This window comes from Enhydra lutris, unplaced genomic scaffold, assembly GCF_002288905.1.
Source record: "Enhydra lutris kenyoni isolate GAN:26980312 unplaced genomic scaffold, ASM228890v2 scaffoldscaffold9, whole genome shotgun sequence".
NCBI classification, from domain to species: Eukaryota; Metazoa; Chordata; class Mammalia; order Carnivora; family Mustelidae; genus Enhydra; species Enhydra lutris.
In genome coordinates this window covers 74,084,209-74,107,625 of record NW_019154093.1, presented here as the reverse complement: position 1 = coordinate 74,107,625, position 23,417 = coordinate 74,084,209, and the positions used below count along the sequence as shown (strand labels likewise).

The window sequence follows — 23,417 nt, the reverse complement described above, 5'->3', positions numbered from 1 at the left end:
CCCTTCAGAAGAAACCAGTGTCTTCCTTCCCTTCCCTTCATTCAAGGGCCAGTCTGCCGGTGATTTCTCTCTTCTCTGTACTGACGCTGGCTCTGAGGTCCACATGAGAGCCGTGTAGCCATCAGGAAGGGAAGAGCTGAAGTAGTAGGGACAGGCAGCCCCAGCATCTCCGAGGAACACAACACCCCCTCCCCAACCCCCCCCCCCCCCGCCCTTCACAAAGCTGGTCAGTAATGACTGGGCTCAAACCCAAATTTCTAACTCAGGGCTAAGACAACTGCACTCGAAGTATCTATACCCAAGGAGTGGCCAGCAAAATTCTGGAATTCTGTGTCACAAAGTCAGAGAGATGCAGAAAGATTAGTTTGTTCTACAAATATTTATTGAGTGGCCACTCTGTGCCAGGCATTGTGCTGGGTGCCAGAAACAGAACAATGGTCAAGAAAAAAAAAACCACAATTCCCTCTCTCACATAGCTCTGCAGGGGGTCGGGGGTGGCAGTACATGGAGAGGAAGGGATTCGTGAAAGCAAAGGAAGCAGAAGGGAGGGATGAGAGAAGAGAAGGTAGTAAAGCCAACAGAGATCCATGCAGCAAGAGTGGAGGAGGCAGGCCGAGGCTGGGAGCGAACCATGCAGGAGGGAGGCCCTGGTGGGAGAGGGCATGGGGAGGCCAGAGACCAGCTACTGGCTCCCATCCAGGGGCATCTGCCCACAGCTCATATTTTTCTGGCCAGTGACAGCTAAATGAAGAGAAAGCTAACTTTATAACCGCCCACTTCACACGTAATGAATATGAATGGGCATCCCAGAGCCTGTTCCCTAGGATTATCTGTGAGCTGATGGCTTCTCCCACCGACTGGGCCATCCCAGCCGGCCTGTCCCCTGGCTAGGACACAGGCAGCCCTTCCACCTGCTTCCCATTAGCCATCCTCCCATTCTCCCCTCCTCCTCCACACCCTAGGCACCTCACCCCTAAGACACAGCCCCCCCCCCCCCCATCTTCAGATGCCCCTGCCCCCAGCCTCACTCCCGAGGTGACCTTGGCTCTCAGCCTAGTCCCCAGGCCAGGCTGGGGGCTATGCTAACCCCTTCTGGAAAAAGAAAGGGGAAGTGGCCCCACCTGGAATCCAAAATTTAAGAGAGTTGCTAGGCTCAGTGCCCCTTTGCTAAGGCCCCTCTCTGCCCTAGTGAGGCCCACCCACCCTGTCCTAAATCTTGGTGCTGGCAGGGACACAGACCCCAGGTCTGGAGCACAGAGCCCTTGTTAGCGGGCCCTTCGGTCCAGGCTTCTGGTCTCAGTCGGGCATGAGGAAATGCTTCTCATTAGAGGCATTCAATCTTCCTTCCCCACCTTCCCCCAAGCATTTACACATCAACCTGAATTACAGCCCTTACGAGCAGACCTTCTGCAGCCCCAGACGGAACCTAGCCCAGCCTGGCCAGGAGCCGGGCATTCCCCCCCACCCCGGCCCCATCAGACGGAGGGAGCACACGCTGCACTCCCGCTCCAGCCTCATCCTGGCCACTTTCCCCAGGGGCAATGCTCTCAGGACCCATGGTCCGGACGCTGGAGCCCCCACCCTCCCCACAACCCCATGGCAGGCTCCTCCACCCAGAGTCTTCTCCAGCGCATTGGCTGGGGCTGGTGGGGCCCAGGTGGCCCTGAGGGTATGTCTTGGGGTCCACCACGCTACTGCTCTTGCTTGCTGTTGGAGGCACCTAACGACTGACAGCTTGTCAAGGAGTGTGGTGTTCTGTTCACCTGGATGCCCAGGGCACCTGGAACGAGGCCTGGCCCAGAGAAGACGCCTTCAAGGGAGGGTGGCAGGGTGGCCCGGCAATGGCTGACTTTTGGAAGCCTTCTGTATACAGAGCAGTGAGTTTAGGAGGGGACAGGCGGAGGCCTGAGACATGGTTCTGGCGCTTGAAGGGGGCAGGGGTTTTTTCCCAGGGAATTCAGGAAGTGGAAGCAAATTCAGAGTGGGCTAGAGTTGGAAGGGCCCTTAGCAGGACTACGAAGAGCGGTCACTTATGAGCTGTGCTGTCCCCCCACAGCCAGGCATGGAGGCCATTATCCATCATCTTATCTAGCCCTCATGACCATCTGTTATTACTAAACCGATTTTTATATATGAGCCAGCTGAGGGTTAAGCTCACTGAGCTCCAGGTCCTCTGCAGTCTGAGGCTGATCGTGCCAAGTGACAAGTGAAATGGCCCCACTACTGCTTCCTGGAGCAGTGGGCTTCTGAGAGGACAGAGAGAGCCAGCCTCCCGGGACAGGAGCCTGACAGCAACGGTGGGGCAGCCACACGCAAGGCCTCTGGGACTCGGGACAGAAAGACAACCCAGCTCAGGCCAAAGAGGACGACAGTAGCGACGGCCCCCAAATTACCTCGACGAAGGCACATTTGGGGCACATGAGAAGCCAGAGCAAGGCCTAGTGGACATCTGCCAAAAATCTTCTTGCCAAGGACCATGCTTAAGCAAATACTAAGTACTGACGGACTAAAGGGAATAAAAGAGCAAATGAATGCACTGGTGGTAAATGCTGGGGGCGGGGGCGGCGGGGCGGGGGGGACGACGGCATTGACATACACACTTTGCAGAGACCTTGGTTTGTATCCAGGCCCTGGCTCTCACTATTCTGTGACCATGGGCAAGTTCCTTACCCTTTCTGTGCCAGTTTCTCATGTAATGCTGGTACCTTTCAGGGTTATTAAAAGCAGTAAGATATCACATACAAAGCACTCAGAGTAGCGGCTAGCGTACAGTGAGCACTGAACACTGGCTGGTTCCTGTAGGGAATAAGCTTTCAAGAAGCATGGGGACCGGACCTGGCACCTATGTGGCACCAAGTGGTAAACGCTTTTGATTAACAAGGGCCAGTTCCCTCAGGTGATAAGGCCACCAGGTAACCCATCTGTCAGTGGATGGAAGGAGCCCTGGACCTTCAGCCTGGTAGCAATCATCAACATTTTGTGTAACTCAACCATTTACAAAGGGCCTTCATGTACCCTGCCCATCTCAGGGCCCAGATGAGAAAGAAAACCACAAAGAGAACATGGCCCACTTGTTCCAAAAGCTGTTTTTGTACAAAAGCCTGGATCTAAATGGCCAGCCCAGCATTAGCACACTCTGTGGCTAGGATATGGCTCTGCCTCTCTGGGCCAGCCCCTGGGCCCACAGATGCAGGCATTCACTTGCCCACTCCGGCTTCATGGAGCTGTAGCGTTCGTATTCTGCATCCTTGTTTGCACAAACTTATAGATAAAATTAGATATATAGGTATTTACAGACCTTTGCAAACCAAGAGGGGGAAAAAAGGGCACCTCTGGTTAAGGGAAACTTCAGAAGAGACTGGGGAGATCATAAAAAGGGGAAGGAAGCAAAACTTCAGACAGGCTGGTTCAGTGATCCAGGCTGCCTGGTGGAGTAGGAAAGTGAAAATCTGTCTTACTTGAACTAAAATCTCAAGATATATACTTCCTGTTGGTCCTGGCTAGGAACAGAAGAAAATCCATCCCACACACATGAATGGTGTCCGATTCCCTTGTCTGGTGCAAGTTACCGAGAAGCAGAAATTCAATTAGTCGCAGGGAACTTCCCACCTCAGAGGCTTACAGAAAAAGGACAGTGTTGGCTTCGCCCCTGCTGCTCCAAATCATGCAGGCTTACCCTGGAAGTCCAGCTTGGGGCCTGCACTGGGGCTCAGCCAAGACCCAGGCCAGGAAGGCACTGAACCAGCAAAAGGGAGATTCTCCCCAGAGTACATTTCCTTTGTAAGTCAAGACCCCTCAGAGACTTAAGACCCAATACACATGGCCTACAGGTAAGATAAGGGACTTTCAAGTAATTCTGAAAAGAGAACGGTCCTATGGTATCACTTGCACCAGAAACAGAACCTCAAGATGGAAGGAGGTAGAAGCGGAGATGGAAGTAGGTGGAAGCAGATGTGTCCAGGGATTGGAGGCCAGGTGCAGGCTCCAGGAGGCCTCCAACTGACACCTACCACAGAGAATCCCCTTGTCTCTTCCCCAGCAATGTGGGCTCCTGCGGCCCCCAAACACACACCTTCCCCCTGTGAGGCTGACTGCTTCCCCAGGCTCTGCGCACAGAGGTTTCCTCTCGCTCCCAACCACCCACCCTTGTGAGGGCCCAGAGCAGCTGAGCCCTCGCTGACTCAGCCACTCCCTCGCTGGCACTACAACTGGTTTGGTGGAAGCCAACTCAGAAGTGTGATCCAGAGATGCCTGGGGCTTCTACTGCGATCACATCAAACCCAGGCACACAGGACTACGGGTCACCCCAGCAGCCTGGAGCCCTGGAGCTGGGCTGAATCGATTCCAGATTGACGTGGGGGAAAACACTCTGGGTAAGTGTCAACTCCCCATTTCTCCCTTTCAGGTGGGAAAGGCAGGTAGCCTGGCAGGGAACAAGTGGGTGACCCATCAATGCTGGCAGGAAAAGCTACTTTCTAGATGGGAGATAGGGGCCATACTTCCTGCAGACACGGCAATGGGGATTGGTTTTGTTTTTTAATGTAAACAGAATACACAAACACGTTAAAAATCCCAACAGGACACGAGAGAATACACAGATATATATATAGGTATTTACAGACCCTCGCAAACCCAGAGGAGAAGTGGCATCTCTGGCGAAGCGCAGCTTCCCTTCCTACCCCCTAACCCCATCCCAAATCAAAGCATTGAGGCAGATGTAGGAGCCTCTGCAACTGCTTCTGGACGAAACTTAGCAGGAGGCTGGAATGACATCAGAAACCCCCAAAGCAAAACCAAGATTCCAACTTTCTGGCCCTGGCCCATACCCTAAACCCTTCTCCTCGGCAGGCTGACATGCCAAGAATCTGTGCATCTTGGGAAGAGTCAGCGTGACCCCTGCGATTCAGATGCAATGGCTTCCCAGCCCACTCCAGCTTTTCCCAGCCTTGGGCTGAATGAGAAATGAGCTGCAACCAACCGTATCCAAGAGAAGAGGGTAGGGAGGAGTGAAGGAAGAGGGGATCCCAAGCTGAGAGCAGACTGCACTCAGAGCAGGACGCTGGGAATCAATGAGGGGCCAAATCTGGCGTCCCCCACCAGCCCAGCGCAGCCTAGGGAGGGCACAGTGGGGCCATGCTGCCACCTGGAGGAAGGTGGGAGCACTGCACCCACGGACTGGGACAGCCCCTGGGGCACCTCCAGGTCACCCCCTCTTTCCTTGTCAGTCCCCTGCCCAGGAGCCTCACTGCAGCAGCTCCTCCCAAGAAATGGGCTTGGAGAAGACCTCCCTTTCTAACCAGAGGTCATAGTTCATCTGGAAGTCCTCAGGGAGGTCCACCCGCTGGCCCAGGACACTCTGTAGGCAGTTGTCCACAGGCAGGAAGTCCGGGTTGCTATGGGCCCGGTCGTACCGCCGGGCGTTGAAGCGTTCGATATTGGCACGGAGGGCACATTCCTCTGCCTGGAAGTCCCAAGGCCGGGCATCAAGATCTGGGACAAAGCAGGAAGACATGTTTAGGAGCCAAGCCCTTGTGGCAGCTCCCCCTGGGTTCACTGAAGCTCGGGGCCAGGCTGACCCTGGCTTGAAATGCTGTCAGCCCAGAGCAGAAGACTTCCAATCCCCATCCTCAGGAAGACTGAAAGGACTTTTTACTTTGATACAAAAGAAAATCAGATAAAAAGAGACCATATCTATAAAGAGGCCATGTTGCAGCTTGTGGGGACCCAGCTAGGGAGGGCCACGCAACAACACACTTCTCTGGAAGTCACATTCTCCCTGGCTCTCTGGGATGGATGGCAGGAAGCTCATTGTCTCAGTTCCCTGGCCAGGGCCCCAGGGGCCACTCTGGCTCCACACAAATTCACAGGGCACTGGGGCGCTGATGTGGTCACCTGGCCATGGGGCTGTGGGCTAGGAACTGGAACGGGGTGGCAGCACGCTCAGGAAAGCCCAGGAAGAGCCCACTCCACCTGGAGGCCGAGGTGGCCACCCAGACAGGAAGCACTCATGTGGATACCCAACAGCTACAGGTATGAGGGAGGTACCCTGCTAGGAGCAAGGAACATAGGGGACAATGGGGCTAATGGGCCACGATCCCTGTGTGGGACGGAGGCTGAGCTGAAGAGAAGCTGGATCAGGTTACGCAGGAGGGGAAAAGACACTGGGCCAGCCTCACAAGCCTTGCTTAAGAGTTCAGAAGCTAATGAAGGATTTTACTTAGGGAGTTAGCGCCACAGGACCTGCTTTTTAAAAAGATCACAGGGGCTCAGTTTGAGGCACTGATAGAGGGGAAGAAAAGGAGGGCAAGGAAACCATCTGGGTCTGTGAGAATTTCAGTGGTCAGAACCGAGGCAGTGGTCGTGGGGAGAGAAAAGATGGGTAAGCGTCTTGTGACAATTTCTGGAAAAGGAACTCCTTCAAGGGGACAGAGGAATGGGGGGGTGATCACATGTGCCAATCCCAGGCAGTTTCTCAATGTCTTTCCTGGAGCTCCCAGCGGGATGGTACAGAGGCAGGAACTGGACTCCGCGGGTTCCTCAGAGGGAAAGGCGACCCCCAGCTTCGCACCAGAGCTTACCGTTGCCATACGCCCAGTCGTCGTTCAGCCGATGCCGCACCTTCTGGTAGATGGCAGACATGGTCTTCATGTTGCTCTTCCGCCACTGCCGCCCCAGGTACTTGGTCTGCACCTTGAGCAGCTTGAGCACGTACAGTTGCATCATGGCCTGCTTCACCTTGAGGGCGCGCTTCAGGATGGGGGCCGACTTGAACACCACCAGCATCTGGGAAGGGCCACGGAGGGCCGGGTTGAGGGCAGAGATTAACACCTGCACCACACCCTCTGCTCACTGCTTCTGGGGTTACAGGCAGGGGAACTGACCACCTCCGTCTCCCCAGACTGAGGGGTTTCCCGGCACACTCCCACCACTTAAATCACGGGTCATCGCGCAATCTGAGGCAAGCCGTGAACCCTCTCACCACCAACGTTCCTACGTGCACGTATGTAAAATTTCCAAGGACTCACGGACATCCCCACCCCAAAGGCATCCTGACTCAGGGTTAAGGGAGACTCCCAGAATCCTGGTTGTGGTACCACTGGAGATTAAGAGGACATAGAAAAATCCCTTCTCTATGTGTCCACCGGTTTCAGGGCACGACTGAGCCTCTTCTAGCTTCCAGTTCAACTCAGCAAGGAACCAGGAATGAGCCGTTAAATGCAAGGACATGGCTACAGGCGAATCCGGTGAGAAGGATGTAGGGGCAGCAGCGAGCCCGCCCTGGGGACACCCTGGGAGGGGACAGCATGGGGTGTGGCCCTCTGCCTAGACTTCCAAGTTGTGTGCCTGCTGACTATACTAGCTCACCATGGTCCTCGAGTGCTTCCACTTTGTCAGCTTGTTCAAGATCCGAAGCAGATTGATACAGGAAAAGAGGTTCCTCCAGCAAAACTGGTTATTGTCACCTGCCTCCTGCAGGGAGAATCCGGGAACAGTTATAACGCTCACAGCTGCAGGGGCTCCGCAGTGGCCAAGGCCCGCATGCCTCTCTCAGAACTGCCGGGCCTTCCTCTCCTCAGGCCTGGAGGACTGCTATCCCAAAGGTTGGCAGGGGTATGGAAGCTCCCTAGAAATTTTCTGCAGGACACGTGGAGAATGTGGATTTTGGAGACTGTGCCCTTAGCCCCCACACCTGGGGCACCCGCACCCACCTCAGAGCTGCACCCCACAGAGATCCAGCGTGGGAGAGGGAAGCAGCCAGGCCAGGGGAGCTCTGGGTCCACAGCCCCTGAAGACCATGCTCCTGACCAACTACTCCCTATATCCACATCTTTCCCCTCAGCAAGCTCCCTCCTCTGGCCCTTCTATGCCCTCTCGGTGCTTTAAAAGCCAGCACTCAACAGTGACCTCACACTTGTGCACACCTCCATCCCCGTGTCGGGGGAGGCAGGCCCTCCACCAGCACCCCTCATGCCAAAGGAACAGCTGGGGAAGAGCACAGCCACTCACCAGACTCTCGGCGGTCAGCTCCGGCAGCTCATGCACCACGCAGTGGGGGTAATCCAGGACAGAGATGCTGCAGAGAGCCAGGGCACCCATCCTGAGCAAAGGCTGGGGGCTGGAGAAGCAGCTACAACAGGACTAGTTCCTGGCCTTCCTCACTCACATGGGAGTGGAAGTAGGACTCTGCCTTATCTACACCCCTTGGTTCCCCCAGTATAGGAAGATGAAATCCCTACACTCAGAGAGCTTGTAGGGTCCCTCTATGGCCAGAGACCAGCCTGCCATCTTGTAAAGTCCAGAGCCCCTGCTTTCCTCAAAGCAATGAGCCTAGGGCCTGGGGAGGGGGAAGATTTCTCAAGGTAATTAATGTACACCAAACCCCTTGTGGAGACAGTGTCCAGATGAGAGCTCACCCTGCGGCACATCGTCAAATCTGCTGGCCCCAGGCGAGGGACGGCAGGGGTAAGAGCAGACAGGGCCTCACGGTGCACATGGCAGAGCCCCTCAGAGATCAGGAAGCCCAGCCAAAAAAAAAGTGCAAAAAAGCACCAAACAGGGGCACCTGGGTGGGTCAGTGGGTTGAAGCCTCTGCCTTTGGCTCAGGTCATGATCCCAGGGTCCTGGGATGGAGCCCCTATCAGGCTCTCTGCTCAGCGGGGAACCTGCTTCCCTTCCTCTCTCTCTGCCTACTTGTGATCTCTGTCAAATAAATAAATAAAATCTTTAAAAAAAAAAAAAAAAAGCACCAAACACTGAGGACAGCACTGGAGCCCAGGATGAGAACCTTCCTACCTAGCACAGATTGAGTCACCTGTCACTAGAGTAGCTTAGACTCAGACTGGACATACTGGCATTCTCCACAACAGGAACCATATCTCACTCATCTTTTGTGTCCGGGGGCCTGGTGGAGTGCTGGCTTGTAGGGCTTGAACAGGCTCAGGAGGCGAGGCCAGCAGGGAGCCCTGCCATCTGGCCATACCCACCCCTTCCTGCTCCCTCATCTTTATCACCTGTTCTTGGCGGTGATGTAGGACATGATGTTTTGATTGAAGAACTTCAGGATCAAAGGGATGCAGTTGGCAAACACCAGGTGCTGGGCCATGTATTCAAACTGAAACCAACAGAAAAAACTAAGCATGCCCTTTAGGACCTCACCCTCCTTCCTCTGATGATAAAAGGCCTTGGTTGGAGAACTGTGTCTAAAAACATTCATGCAGAGCTCAAGGGGGTTTGAAGGTCAAGGCCTGGGTTCTTCAGGGCTGGAGGAGCAGCACTGTCTGAGGCCCTGGCCCAGTGAATAAGGAAGGCAGGCCCTGGAAGTACCTGGTAGACGTGGTTCAACTTAAAATGCTTGAGCAGCAACAGCAGGACAGCGGAAATGGCCTTAACAATGACCTCCTTGTGGCGGTTCACATCCACGCCCAGCTTCATGCTCTGCAACACCGTGGTGCTGGAAACACAGTTCCCCGGTGAGCCACCAGTGTGTACAGCACAGCCTTTCCTGGTGCTCACAGGAGACACGGGATTCCTGAGCCTTCCCTGGGCAGAGGCCACCGACCTCCCCAGCCACCCCACCCCGCCCCCGCCCCAACCCTCACCCCAGACACCTGAGAGATCAGGCCCGGGGCTCCTCCCACCCACCTTGCAGGCAGTCCAGCTCAGCACAATTTATTTCTTGTGAGGCCACAAACACATTCTTAGCCTGTTTCCCTGTTTGCGATTTCCTCGCAAAATAAACTTCTCCTTTTCAAATTCTTCCTAAGCCTTTGCTACCATATGAACTTAGGTCCCTCAAAGTGTATTCTATGGAACACTAGTACATTGAGACATTTCACACTATGGAGAAAAAAGGGCTTTGGTGTCAGATAAATTGAAGAAGCACAGAGTTCAATCAGTTTCTTCATTCAGGGCTTCTCACTATAAATCTCTGTAAAAGGAGGTTTAGTATTTGACTTGGGAACCTTTCTTCCAAGGATCATCATGATGGCCTTGTTTTCTGGGACACTCCCTTTGGTATTAGCCAATCCCTGTCTCCTCCCTCACAGGGCCATCACTCAAGGGGCCCAAACCCCAGGGAGCTGGGAGGTACTGGCAGGCTGGCAGGAGGTCAGATCAAGGCCCAGGTCCTTCTCAAAGCATTAAATGATCTCGGTTTGTACTCTTGTATCAAAGTGATGAGGTCAGTGCCCCAGAGAAAAAGAACCCCTAAGGATTTCACCAGCGCCCTAAGATACCCATAAATACTTTGTTTGCCAAATCACCGGTGAATAGGAAAGAACCTGCACCCCACTCAGGTTCGGCTGTTGGCTGGTAAAGTGTCCAGAAGCTAAACCTACGTGTCCTGGCTGTCCTGATCACACCGCTTTCGAGGGAGGGTTTCAGGAAATGTCAAACACAGCCTGATTCATTTTACAGGGGAGGAAAGGACATTTCCCCAGTTCACTCAGCGGCAGATTCCACATCAGAATCCAGGCCCACCACACTAAACCACTTCCCCAACCAGTAGAACTAAATATTTAATCCGATATAGTTTCTTTCTTCTCAGCCAGGAATACCCTAAACTTAACCTACAGAGAAACTGAGCCAAAGAGAGAAACAACCTAGCAAGACTGGGGCTGAGAGGAAAACACTCCCCTTTCCCCTCTACCCGGGGGTCCCGACCCGCGCCATTCACAGGAACACCACTCACGGCATCTCCTCAGGCAGGACATCTGCTAAGATGTTGATTGAGTCCGTTTTGGCCTTTGAGGTGGGGGCCGCAGCCAGCAGGATCTTCAGCAGAGCGATCTGGGGAGAGGCAGACCTGAGCCCTGAGAGGCGGTCTTTCCGGAGGAGCGCAGGTGGGCGGCAGGAGGGGCTGAAGGACACTGGCAGGGCGCACTCTCAAGGCCAGTGTAGTGGGCGGGGCCACCAAAGGGGCCCCAGACCCAGAGCCCTCCTGAGCAGGAGGTAAGAGCCCAAGAGCAGGAGCACTCACCATGTACTGAGGCAGGCTGGGAAGCAAGCCTTGGTACAGGGTTTCTGCAGGTACTTGCTCCACTTCCTCTTCTCCCTTTTAACACAACAGGTACAAATAGAGATCCCCCCCATCCCGACTGGTCTCCTGAGCCAGCTTGCTAGGCAGCTAGAGGAGCATATGTAAGTAGCAATGTAAATAAGGACATTGATCATGACAGCAAACCTTGAATAATATAACGTGTGAGGCACTTTACCTGTACTAACTCATTTAATCCTTTCTGCAACTCTTGTGAAGAAGGTACTGTTACTATTCCCATTCTACGGGCGAGCAAACCAAAGCACAGTAAGATCCAGTAACTTGCCTGAGTGTCCACCTACTGAGTGGTGGAGCAGGAGTCAGAGGCGGGTGACAGACTCAGAGTCCATGCTCTTGACCCCCACATTAGACACATGCCACCCCTGCAGCGGGAGTAAGACTGGGAGCTTTGAGGGCAGGGCCTGGGGCAGCTTTGCGGTCTGGGCCCAGTGCAGTGCCTAGGAACAGCTGGGGGTCCGGTGGCCAGAGAAGGCCTCAGACTCACCCCTGAGAGGGGAGAGCGAAGGTACTCCTCCTCCATCTGGGCCTGGACCTCTGCAATCGATGTGTACTTGTGCTGGAGAGAGAGAGCAGAGAAACACCTCTCATTCTTTGGCCGAAGCCCCACACCCTGGCAAAGGCCCTACTCAATTTTCTTCAAACACAATCTTCTCAAAAAGGGTTAAGTCACCACAAAGATCCCTAACTCAAATCCTGAAATATTTTTCTAAGTGGGCACGTTTTTCTTAAACCCAGCCTAAAAACCACATGACAGATTAGAAAACAACAAAGGAGAAAGGGGCTTTCAGGTAACTATAGAGCCAGGAGAAAACTATCAAAGGGAGAGTCAAGGATTCAGAAAAGCCGAGCAGCACAGGGCCCACTTAGCCCACTTACACTATAAATCTCAAAAATACACTTCAAAAAACCACATCAACATTTCCACTCCTGATACGTTGTCAGGGGAGACACCTCTTCCCCACTCTTGATGCTTCCTCCCACGTGGAGGGATATGCACGTGTCAAAAACCCCCACTCTCCCATCCCGTTCCACACACTCCCTCCTCCTTTTGCCAACTGGTGAGTATCAGGGGAGGTGTAGGACTTTGAGCCCAGCCAACTACTCTTTTCTCTTTAGAAAAAAGAAAAGCCTATGTTCACTTCTGTTCCTCAACCAGGCTTGGAGGGTTCCAGCACCGCCTGGCCCTGGGTAGTGAGTCTGTCTAATATTGGAAGTAAAACATAAGAGTGCATATCACTGCCGTGTTCTCATGCCTCACTGTCCAGTCGCTGTATTAGCAATTAAGCTGGTGTTTCAATTGCCATCTGTCTACTCCTCTATCTCAACTGCTTAGAACTTGGACTCAGAAAAGGGAGGGCAATTTATTGGGCCCTTTAAAACGCCAACTATCAAGTACTATCTCTAATAAACTCCCAGTCAAGTCCCCAACAAAAATTCAGCTAAAATAAGTAAAACTACAAAGAGCTGTATTAAAGGGTATTGCCACAGCCCACCCATCCCTCTACTCCAGGTTCTTTCAGGCAAACAACACTCTTCAAAAGGTTTCTCCCAATGGATTGCTCTCACTTTACTCACTTGGGACCAAAGTAGGTCAAAAGCTCATTCAAAGCTACCTACCTGTTTCAGAGTCTTGATGCTTTCGTGGATTGGCCTGGGCAGCCCCACCACTGTGTTTGTATCACTGGAGAATAAAGAAAACCTGTGTTAAGCCTAGACGCAATTTGCCTCGATCCCTGAACACCAAAGGCCCGGAGAAAGAACTCCCGTTACCTCTTTCTTCAAAAGGAAGTCAGATCACACTCACCTGCCTAGAGTGTAACCTATAAACTTGCTGCGGCTGGACTCGAGGAACATCTCAATGTCCTTCTCTCTGCCAAAGACAGAGACAAGGTTTTTACAAAATGTTACCTCAAGGTGTCATGGTCAATAGAACATAGAATGCCCAAAAATTGTGAAGCCAGGAAAAACGGTCTCCCACCATTATTTTTCTTTTTAGGGGGAAGAAGAAAAGAAAAGAAAGAAAATGAACAAATCAACTAAAATCTTCAGACTATTTTAAAGTCCTTTATAATGTTGTCAGATCTATAACCTGAAAATATTATGTGTAACTAGTTTACCGGTAAAATTAAGGTGCTACATCAAACTGAAAAGGACACTTTATTCAGCTAGTGAGTCTGTCAAAAGAATTTCTCAAAAATCTAAAGTCATTCCAACCATTAGATCTATCAAATACAGCTATTTTCCTATACGTCCTGGGTCCGTCTTAAACAACTGCCACGTCTTGCATTTCCTGACGGCTAGCTCTCCGTTGCCATCAGATATCACTGAAAACTGGGGTTTCAGATCAAGAAACTGACTTCTGTATCCTTTCACATGTCCACCAATTTCGTAAGTTGGTGGCTTTTTTTTTTTTTAAAGATCTTATTTCTCCATTAGAGAGTGAGCGAGCGAGAGCACAGGCAGGGGAGGGGCGAAGGGAGAGAGAGAAGCAGACTCCCCGCTGAACAAGAAAGCCCGATGCCCGGGCTCAATCCCAGGACTCTGGAAGCAGGACCTGAGCCAAAGACAGATGCTTAACTAACTGAGCCACCCAGGTGCCCCTAGCTGGCACCTTTTCAAACTGATACCATTTCTATACACCCAGGCACCTTCCCACCTATTGATTCATTCACACATATCTCAAACACCTTAATTATGATTCTGAAAACTCTTCCTTATTCTTTAATTTTTCTGTTAAGAACACATACAACCGGGGCACCTGGGTGGCTCAGTGGGTTAAAGCCTCTGCCTTCGGCTCAGGTCATGATCCCAGGGTCCTGGGATTGAGTCCCGCATTGGGCTCTCTGCTCAGCGGGGATCCTGCTTCCCCCTCTCTCTCTGCCTGCCTCTCTGCCTGCTTGTGATCTCTCTCTCTCTGTGTCAAATAAGTAAATAAAACCTTTAAAAACAAAACAAAACAAAAACACATACAACCCCAGCGTAAGTGGAGATGGGTTCAGTTACATGTCCTGGTTCTCCTTTTCCCTACTTCCCCTTCATTAGTACGGCTAGCCAAAAGCTGACTCACATTACTGATTCAAGAGCCATACATGGGTTTCTCTGAGCAAGGCCAGCGCCCTGAGACCTCTGGGCCAACACAGAGTACTTTAAGGAGCTTCATCCCAGAGCCAAAGTCAGCCTGGCCCTGCAGAGGACCTCTTCCTGGGGCTGGGAGGCCTCTGGTTTTAGGAGCCACGAGTATGCCAGACATCTGAGCCTCACCTGACCTTGGGAGCCCACGGAAGCCCCTTTGGGCAGGTGAGCCTGTCAGTCTGAGGCTGCTGTAACGGGGGAGGCATCACTTCATCCCGCTCAAGGGGGAATGTCTCCCCCTCCAGACTGTTGTCATCATCATTCTCCTCTTCCTCTTCCCGAGAGTCATCAGCCTTGTAGGGATCCCGCTCGTTGAAGGCATCCAAGTTGTCCTGTTTTATCAGTGCCTGAAAAGAGAGGGAAGGGGAATCAGACAAGTGCCAACCGAGCAACCATAAGGGCAAGGAGGCTAGAGAGGCTATAACAAAGAAAAGTGGGAGGCGGAGCCAAGGGCAGGGGAAAAAACCTGAGAGGAAGGCCAGGCTGGGCCCAAAAGGCTTTTCTTGCCCCAGTGTCTCAAAAGTGCCATGCTGTGAGTACCCACAGTGCTCCGGACGCTGGGCTAGAGACACAGTGTCCCCGGCCCAGAGGCCTTCATTTGGACTAGCTGGTCAGAGAGGATTTCCAACAAGCCCGCTTACCCAAGGAGCATGCTGCCATGCGCTGTGCACCTTGGGACCCTTGGGACTCACAGGGGATATCCGTCACCCTCACCTTGTGCTCCCGACGGCCCCGCTTCTGCTGCTGCTCAATCAGGTCCGAGGCAGATGCTGGCGGAGAGGCAGCCCTCATGTTGCGGATCACCTTGATGCTGTCCTCAGGCAGCGGGGGGAGACCCAGGACCATGCGCTTCTCAGCCTTCATGCTCTGGAGTTCCTCAAAGCCACCCAGGGTGCACTGTATCACAGACAAGGGCAGGGCCAGGCTCATCACCTCCACGAGTGGGTCCCCAAGCCCTGCGTGACACCACAACCTGCACCATCTCTGAACAAGGGACTAAACCCATTCACACGAGGATCCAGCAACACCAACGTGGGAGCAGAGCAGTCAGACCAAGGGAAGGAGACATGCAGGCTGACAGAGCTAGAGGCCATGCTTTGCTCCGTATGATACACTCATCATATCAGGAGGGCAGACTGAAGAGCCTACTCCTTCAGGTTCCTAGAAGAGTCTGTGAGACTCACATGCTTCAAATGCTATACATGCCAGTCTTTCAAATTGGGGATACACTGTTACATACTCCCCCACAAAAAAACAACCCAGGCTCCCTCTCATCATGCCCCTAGAAGCCAGACCCCAGCGGTATTCAGCTTTCGTCTCTGGCTTCAGTGAAGCTTTGTGAGGAACCAAGAGGATGTCTGACCAAAATAAAATGTGCACACAGCTCTAAAGAGGCCCTAACCTCCCTGAGCCTGGCTCTGCAGAGCTGGTCTGCTCTGGAAGGAGGAGGTGAGCCCCAGGGGGAAGGAGGAACCCCATCCGCAGATCCACTGGGTGCAGAAGGGCACTGGGCAGGTTGCTGGCCATTCATCCCCCAGCCAGAAACAGGCTCTACACAACCCCCTGAGGAAGAGGGCACTAGCACAAGGCTTGCTCTTGCTTCCCTCAAGGGACCTCTGACCGAGGGGACCCAATTACACCAGCTCTAGTTCTGTCTCCAATCACTTCATACACTCCAGGTTCGGAAGCAGCCTGTCTGGGGAGAAGGTGTTTTATGACTAGAGGAGCAGCTTGTAGGTGTCAGGGAGCCAACTATCTATTCCGACCCAAGGGCCAATTCCTCTTCAGCTATAGTGAGACAAAAGTGCTGTTTTGTTTTAAACCTAAGTTTTATAGTTTAGTTATTTATCAATTTATATATAATTTTTCACATAATTCAATGTTTAAAAAGATATATAGTGAAAAGTCTGTCTCCTGGCCTGACCCCTAGCAGCTGAGTTCCCCTTCAAGGAGGTACTCACCAATACTGTCTTCCAGAGCAGCAAGAGAACTTTCTTCATGGGGAAGTGAGGGGCATGGCCACTGCAAAATTTGGTCACCATCCCAAACAGCATGATGGCAAATGGTTCATTGTTGTACAGGGGGGAACCTAGAGGCAACACAGAGGGATCAGGACCACCAGCAGAACAGGACCCTCCCAAAGGCCAGCAGCCTCGGCTCCCAGGCAGGGCCTCAACACCCCAGGGTCTCCAGGGCCCTACCCAGCTCAGCCCTGAAGGTCTGTCGCATGGTCCTCCACTCAGCCTTATCACCCTCACACTCCTGATGAACAGTCTCCACAATCAGGTACATGATGTTAAGCAGGACCCTGGGAACAAGAGCCAGCTCATAATGTTGCACAATCGTGAAGCAAGGGAGCGTCCTGGCTTCTCCACTGTCCAGCTAATGTGAGGAAAGCATGTGCACAAAGGCTAGTTGGTGGCGGAGGGCTGTGACACAGAGCAAACTGAGAGTCCCACAGAATGCCCCTTGTCCTTTCTTTGTCCTTTCTTGTCCTCTGCTGTTAAGGGCATGACCAGATCTTACTCTGCTTTGCATGCCAGCATCGAGCTAGGTGTTTATCCAAGCAGGCACTTCATCAATGGTTGCTGACTGGATGAATATGAACAAGAATGGCCCAAAGCATTTCTGGCCCTAAGCTCCCCTGAGCAAGAAGAGCTCAGAGGTGGGAGCGAGCTGTGGAATTAGATGCCAAGTCAGACAAAGCAGCACAGGGTCAAAGCAAAAACAAGACTACGCAAGTGCTACCATGCTAGAGTGGAAACTGGGAGCCAGGGGCAGTGCCCAGGGTCGGGACCACAGTGGAGAACACCATGAACACCCAGTCTGAAAACTCCCAAGCTCACAGAGACAGATGCTAGGCCTCACAAAATGGGAAGGTGACCCCATTGTTCAGCAGCTGCTATTACTGCCTGTGGGCAGGACATCGTGAGGGAGATGGGGGTCAAGCTGCGCAGCACCAGAGGGTGGAGCCCGAGGAGCCACACGGCGTACGTTCCACCGAGCACAAAGCACCACACCAGCAAGCTGTCAGCAGCAGTGTGGGCAGGAGGCTGCACGTCACTTGGGCTCTATTAAGTGGCTTTACCCAAGATTTCCTGCCGGGGCAGTTCTCAGCCCAGAGCCCCACCAAGGGAGAGCCCCCGCCCTAACCTGCACGGCCGACTCAGGAAACATGGAGATGGGCGAGCACAGAAGGAGCACACACATAGCAAGGGCCCCCAAAGACATCCTCCCGCTCCCAGCTCTGATCTCATTCTTAGGGAGCCCAAGCCAGCTGCCTGCCTCACCTCAGGTCTGTGCTGTCTGCCAGGGAGATGGCCGGCTTCCTCACTGCGCTGCTGCAGGCCGCACTGTTGCTGCAGGAGACATCTGGGAGTCAGGCCCTCCCCCAGGAAGGAAGACGAGGAGTTGCCCGGACAAGGGCCGCCCAGTGGGGGAATGAAATGCTACGATAAGTGCTTCGACTGCAGAAGAGCCCACGGTTCAACCCGACTAGTCAGAACAGAGCCTGGGACCACCCCGTCAGCCCCACTTGGCCCATGCCCCCTTCTCAAAACCACTGAGCTCTGCCAGGCCTGTCCCCTCAGCCCCTGCCTCCCCTTCCCTACTCCAGCTCCTCAGAAGAACTCACTCTATCTCCATGTTCAGAAGCTCCACCAATGCATTGAACGTGCCCACCTCCAGGAGCAGAAAGATGTTGTAGCGCATCCAGGACTGCACCTCTGCCTCCGAGCTGCACTCTCCAAATGTGCCTGCAAACACAGGCACAGCTCGCGGGGGCCCTCCCAGGATTGCACTGGACGGCATCACTGAAAGCTGCTGCAGGGTGCCTGGGGGGCCCGCTCAGTACCTTGGGCAACATAGAGAATTGCTCGAGCCACCTTGAGTCTTTTCTCCCTGGCAGTGACTTCCAGGCCATCCAGGAGCCTCATGGCATGGGTACGGTGCTGGTTGGTATCCAGCTCAGTCCATTTCTTATCTGTTACTGTGGGGCAAGAGATCAGGTGCACTTGAGCCCAGAAAAATCCTCACGATGGAATGAACCTATGTTAACTCACCACATTCAAGACTGTCACAAGGCCAGAACACTCAGAGAGAGAAGTTAACTCTCTAGGTAAGGCAGAAGGTCACGTACTGCTCTACAAATTTCCAGACTAAAACACCGCTGTTTTTTGATGCAATTTTAATCACATAAAGCTTTTCCCCCCAGTACTCACACTCTGCAAAGCCACTATCAGAACACTAGCAAGCCCACCCAACGGTCACATGGGGCCTGGCACAATCATGGTTTGGCAGGTTTCTTGGGCCAGTCCAGGATGACTCAAGTCACTCAGATGACTAAGAGAAGCCCTGCAGCTCTCAGGATGCTGGGTCAAAGAAACCAAGAAGTGTGGGGAATCATCTCACCATGGATCCGGAAGTCCTCCTCAAAGCATTTTCGATTCATCAGGAATTCTGGCCCTTCTGTGTAGCTGTAAAGCTCTATCAAGAACAAAGTCTCATCAGCTCCATGTCCACATGCCACAGCAGGTCTTGTCCGTAGCAGAGACTATAAGGCATTTGCCTCTAGGCTCCACTCTCTCCCTGAGTCACAGTGACTCTTGGACTATCCAGTTACTAAGGGCGTCTTAGTGCTCTGACGTGCACAATGGAGAGAATGCGGACTCCCCTTGCAGCACACAATCAGAATGCTGGTTACACAAAAGTCCAGGCATTTCCAGTCTGGTGCACATCAATCCCACCATGCCACGATCTCCTAAGTGGCCATGATCTCCTAACTAGGACCTGTACTCAAGTGGCCATGATCTCCTAACTAGGACCTGTACTATGGAGGCCTGAGAAGCAGCTCAGGCTAGCCTAACGTTACATGTGAGTAGCAGTGGCAGCAACACATGTGCACAGATGCAGGCACACCTGTTGGCAGACCTCATGCACGACCTACTGCTCTAGGAGAAACCACTGTCAGGCAGATAGCGTATGGCCCAGGGGAACCACTGTCTGAGACTGGGCCATAGCCAGCTTAGCTGACCACAGCAGAGGGGCTTCACCAAAGCAAAGGAAAAACCAAAGTTATGAGATACGCATAGCTGGAACCCCATAATTAACACGTATGTATATATATATATATGCATATATATATATATATATATGCAAGTTCATACAACTGATATATACGTATATATATCACTAGGTAACCAAAGGAAAAAATGAACTCCAAAATGACATTCATTCTTAATTTTATTAAAGACCAATACAGAAAAAAAAATCCTAAATAATAAGAAGGTCTGTGCTTTACCCGAGAGCTCTGCAGCCCACTTGTCTGTGTCAGCATATTCAAACTCGAGATCTGGCGACTCGGAATAGCCCTGAGGAGGAGAGGAGACAGTAATGCAAAAGACCACAGTGAGTGTTTTCTGAAGGAGGAAATAATATGCGTCCAGAGACACTGCTGTGTTACAAGACACCACTGCCTCCAATTTGCTGGGGTTTTATCACATTTTGTCTCCGGGGCTAGCTCAGGTTTTCCTATTGGGCCCTTGCAGAGCACCTTCCACTTTCCCTTAAGAGCACAACTTCTAATTATATGCCAGCATGTGTATTTGTTTTGTGTCTGTCTCTCCACAATATTCAAGTTCCATTCCTTGAGAAGGAGAACTTTGTCCACTCTGTTCACCAGCGACTTCACAATGCCCAGCATACTACCTCGCCTGACTGAATGAATGAATGAAGTTTTTTTTTAAAGATTTTATTTATTTATTTGACAGAAATCACAAGTAGGCAGAGAGGCAGGCAGAAAGGGGGGGGGCAGACTCCCTGCTGAGCAGAGAGCCAGAAGTGGGGCTCGATCCCAGGACTCTGGGATCATGACCTGAGCCGAAGGCAGAGGCTTAACCCACTGAGCTACCCAGGCGCCCTGAATGAAGAATTTATAGTCAAATAAATTCTTGTGAGATAAATGAACACAGAACTTCTAAGCATCCTGTGCAGTGAATGACCCCTTCCATACAATGCTAAGATTCCGGAAGCCTCGCTTTTTTCTGGCTAGTAGTAGGCCATCGACAGCTCAGGACAAAATGAGTATTGATACCCTCAGTTTTCCTACCCTTTTCTCAAATTTCAGTGAGAACTGACAGAGAAGGCGCAGTCTAACAGAATGGTTTCCCTCCCAAACACACAGGAGAGAATGTGACGGAGAATCTTTTCACTGGTAGGGATAGGTGATCACTGAGAACACAACTTGTGCTGGGAAGAGAGAAGAGGTGACAAAGTAGGTAAAGTCTTCAGGCCTAATTATAAGCTACTTAGGAAGACAAAGACCACCCACAGAATGACATAACAAACCCAGACACTTTGAAAAACATGAAGAACTCTACTGTCAGAGGCAACAGACTGCACACTTTCACAAGTTCCTGAGCTTCAGTTCATTTATGGAATGGGGATGACAAAAATCTATCTTGAAGGTTTTTAAGGACTAATCAAAATTATGTAGCACACAGTGGGCTCTCATCAAGTGATGTCCTCCCTGTCCTCCAGGCATTGCTCAGGCTCCCAGGCTAACTGATTCCAGCTTTGACCCAAGAGCTGAGTGCAACACAGACATCTCTTAAGAAAATAAACTGAAACAGATCTCTCAGCTTAAGTGTTCACTGGCTGGCCTTCCACGTGATGAGTCTATATGAAAATTAAAGGATAGAAGGAGAAATTCAAATGCATCAAAGGGTATTTATTTGATCTTTCAAGACAACCTAGAAAAATCTTAAACTGTAACTCCTCTCCTGATAAGGGTGGGCTCACCCCACCACTTTCATAATCCTCCATCACCCCACCAGGCAAAGGCTCCTAAAAAGTCAGCTTCCCTGCTTTTTCAAATAATTCCCATCAAGCTCAGTGCACCTCTATTTTGGACTTGCCAAATTTTGACACGCTTTGCCAGAGATTTGTACTTGACAACAAAATACAAAAGCTTGAGAGGAATTGATTTCACTTATCTTCAGCCTTTGGTATGACCTGGTATACTGCGTCTGGACAAAGGAATTCCCTCTCAGTAATAAGAGCTTTACTGCTGATCAGCCTCTGAGTTCTCTCGTAAAGACGACCTCACAGTAAATACTCTGGGAACGTACTGATTAAGAAGCCCTAAAATGCTGCGACGTGCGTGTCTTCATTCATGAAATCTACATTGGGAGGGAGTGGGAGGAATTCTTTAACTCGGGGTGAGGTGACTAGTCAGCTTCAGACTACGGTGTCTCCGGAACCGGAGGAACAGCCCACTAGCAAGAAAGGGAATGCTGAGCCCTAATGCCTGTTTACAATGTATATTTGTGATCGTTAACACTTCAGCATCTGGCGCACTAGGCACTGTGAAACTACAGCCTGGACCTGTAAATAGCTAAGGTCAGACCGAACTGGGAATGTTACCTCCGCCTACTTACTCTCAAATCTCCGGGCGAGTAGTACTATTAGTGATAATTAACTCCGTCCGGCTTCCAGCTCCCTTCCCTGCCCACACACACCGCCCACCGCACGCTGCGGAGCCCACAGGACCAGGCGACAGAGATGATTAGGGGTCTGGGTGCAGCCGCCCGCCCCCTGGAGCGCACTCACTCCAGTAGACCACTGACTCCTCACCCCCGAACTGGGACCGGGTGCGGCTTCCCCAGGGGCTGGGGCCTGGAGGCCGCACCCTTAGCCCCGGCCCCAGAGAAGCAACCGAGGAGTCGCTGGCTCCGGGAGGTTCTGGCTAACGACGGAGCTCGGGGATGGGACCCCGGCTTCACGCCCCCGGCCCCAGGGGTGCCAATCTTGCTTCCTGCTCCTTTCACTGTAGAATGACAACTCTCCCACCGGGCTCTCTCCAACCTTTCGGAAGCCCAGCTGGAACCCGAAAACAGCCCCGGGCCTGGGTCCCCCGCCGTCACCCGCCCGGTGCTACACTCGCCCCCCGAAGCTCCTTACCTCCGAGTCTTTGCGCTGGTTGCGGTTGAACTCTCGGGCTTTCCCCCCGGGCAGGAGGCCCCCGCCGGCCCGCGGGGCTCCGGGTGGAGGCTGCGCGGTTGCCGGTGGCGGAGGTGGTGGCGGCTGAGGCTGTTTGTTGTTCATGATCAGCGGGCCGGGACCGCCGGCTGCCGGCTCCATCTTGGCTGCTCCACACCCCCAGCTCAATTCACGGACTGTAGCCGTGATGCAACTCTCGCGTGATTTCATCCAGGAACCCTCCCTGGGGTCGCCATATTAGGTGTGGCGGCAAGTGCTGGAAGCCATCTTGGCTGCCCAGCACCTCGCGAGATTGCTTCTGCCGGGACTCTTCCTTTCTCTGTCCTTTTTGTTTTCACCCCTTTTCAGTACTTGTTTAGGTGCAGTTTGATCTGTGAGTACTCCCATAGCTCCTTAGGTCAGTTTAGTTGCCTCCACCTTGCTTTAATATGGCTTTGCACTTGTCAGTGTTCTAGCTCTGTTCAAATCTTAAGGGGATATAACAGTTAACACAATGGACACGATCCCAAACTTCACGGAGTTTATGCTCACATGGGGGAGTTAACGCTAAACAAATGGATAAATCAGTAAAACAATTAGAGTTGTGACAAGCATGCATTCATCATTCAACAAACAATAAATGTCTCTGTGCTTCCAGGCAGTGCGAATGAATGGGGAACAAATCAAGTTCCTGCGCTAATGGTACCTAACATAGTACCGAGTGGGAGAGAGACGCGATGAGCGATACGCTATTAGAGAAATAAGTGTTGAGAAGAAACAAAAAGAATTGTAAGGGATTAGGAAGTGGCAGTGGTGATGGGACGCGTGGCTATTTAGGTCGGGTGCCCAGGAAGGCGAGCCTGAGAGTATGATTTTAAATGAGTTCTGAAGAAGTGAGAATCCTGCAAACTGCCAATGAGCAGCTTAAGCAAAGGGACCTGAAGTCGGATGGCAGGTGAGTGAGCCAGTGAAAGAACAGGAAGAGGTTAGGGCTAGATCATCCCCCAGACAAATAAATTTAGAGCCGTGAAGGGCATGAAAAAAAATTGGAATTTTATTCTTAGTGAAAAAGAAAACCATCAGAGGGTGTTAACCCAGGGAGCTGACGTGGTCTGATGTTTACAAGACCATTGTGACTGCGTTTTGGAGAAGGGATTGGAGAGTTGAGAGTGGAAGAGGGTAGGCAGGTTAGGACACTTCATGGGACAATGACGATGCTTGCACCAGGATGGAGTTAAGACATTTCTATATC

General features: G+C 52.1%; 1 protein-coding gene across 2 annotated transcripts; it reads right to left on the bottom strand.

Moving 5' to 3' along the window:
- Nucleotides 1-1,017: 1,017 nt before the first annotated feature.
- On the bottom strand, nt 1,018-22,327 carry LOC111143578 (striatin interacting protein 1). Of its 2 annotated transcripts, none has more exons than XM_022497402.1 (21): nt 22,148-22,327; nt 19,488-19,557; nt 18,599-18,673; nt 18,042-18,176; nt 17,823-17,943; nt 17,479-17,547; nt 16,390-16,496; nt 16,150-16,277; nt 14,897-15,085; nt 14,318-14,535; nt 12,861-12,926; nt 12,674-12,737; nt 11,541-11,612; nt 10,979-11,053; nt 10,691-10,788; nt 9,325-9,451; nt 9,012-9,112; nt 8,008-8,074; nt 7,366-7,470; nt 6,579-6,783; nt 1,018-5,490 (listed from the first exon to the last, which is right to left on the bottom strand). In XM_022497402.1, the coding sequence occupies exons 1-21, from the start codon at nt 22,325-22,327 to the stop codon at nt 5,243-5,245; spliced, it is 2,520 nt and encodes an 839-aa protein (XP_022353110.1). In that variant the 3' UTR covers nt 1,018-5,242. The 2 variants fall into 2 exon arrangements, with proteins under 2 accessions (XP_022353110.1, XP_022353109.1); XM_022497401.1 differs by having other exon boundaries at nt 14,903-15,085.
- Nucleotides 22,328-23,417: the final 1,090 nt, after the last annotated feature.

Excerpts from the sequence above, each read along its gene's own strand:
- LOC111143578 (XM_022497402.1), bottom strand. The coding sequence starts at position 22,327 with ATGGAGCCGGCAGCCGGCGGTCCCGGCCCGCTGATCATGAACAACAAA. Across the intron at positions 11,054-11,540 it reads TTCGCTCTCCCCTCTCAGGG|GGAGAAGAGGAAGTGGAGCA; the intron begins GTGAGTCTGAGG and ends TTGTGTTAAAAG. Across the intron at positions 10,789-10,978 it reads CCAGCCTGCCTCAGTACATG|ATCGCTCTGCTGAAGATCCT; the intron begins GTGAGTGCTCCT and ends GCCTCTCCCCAG.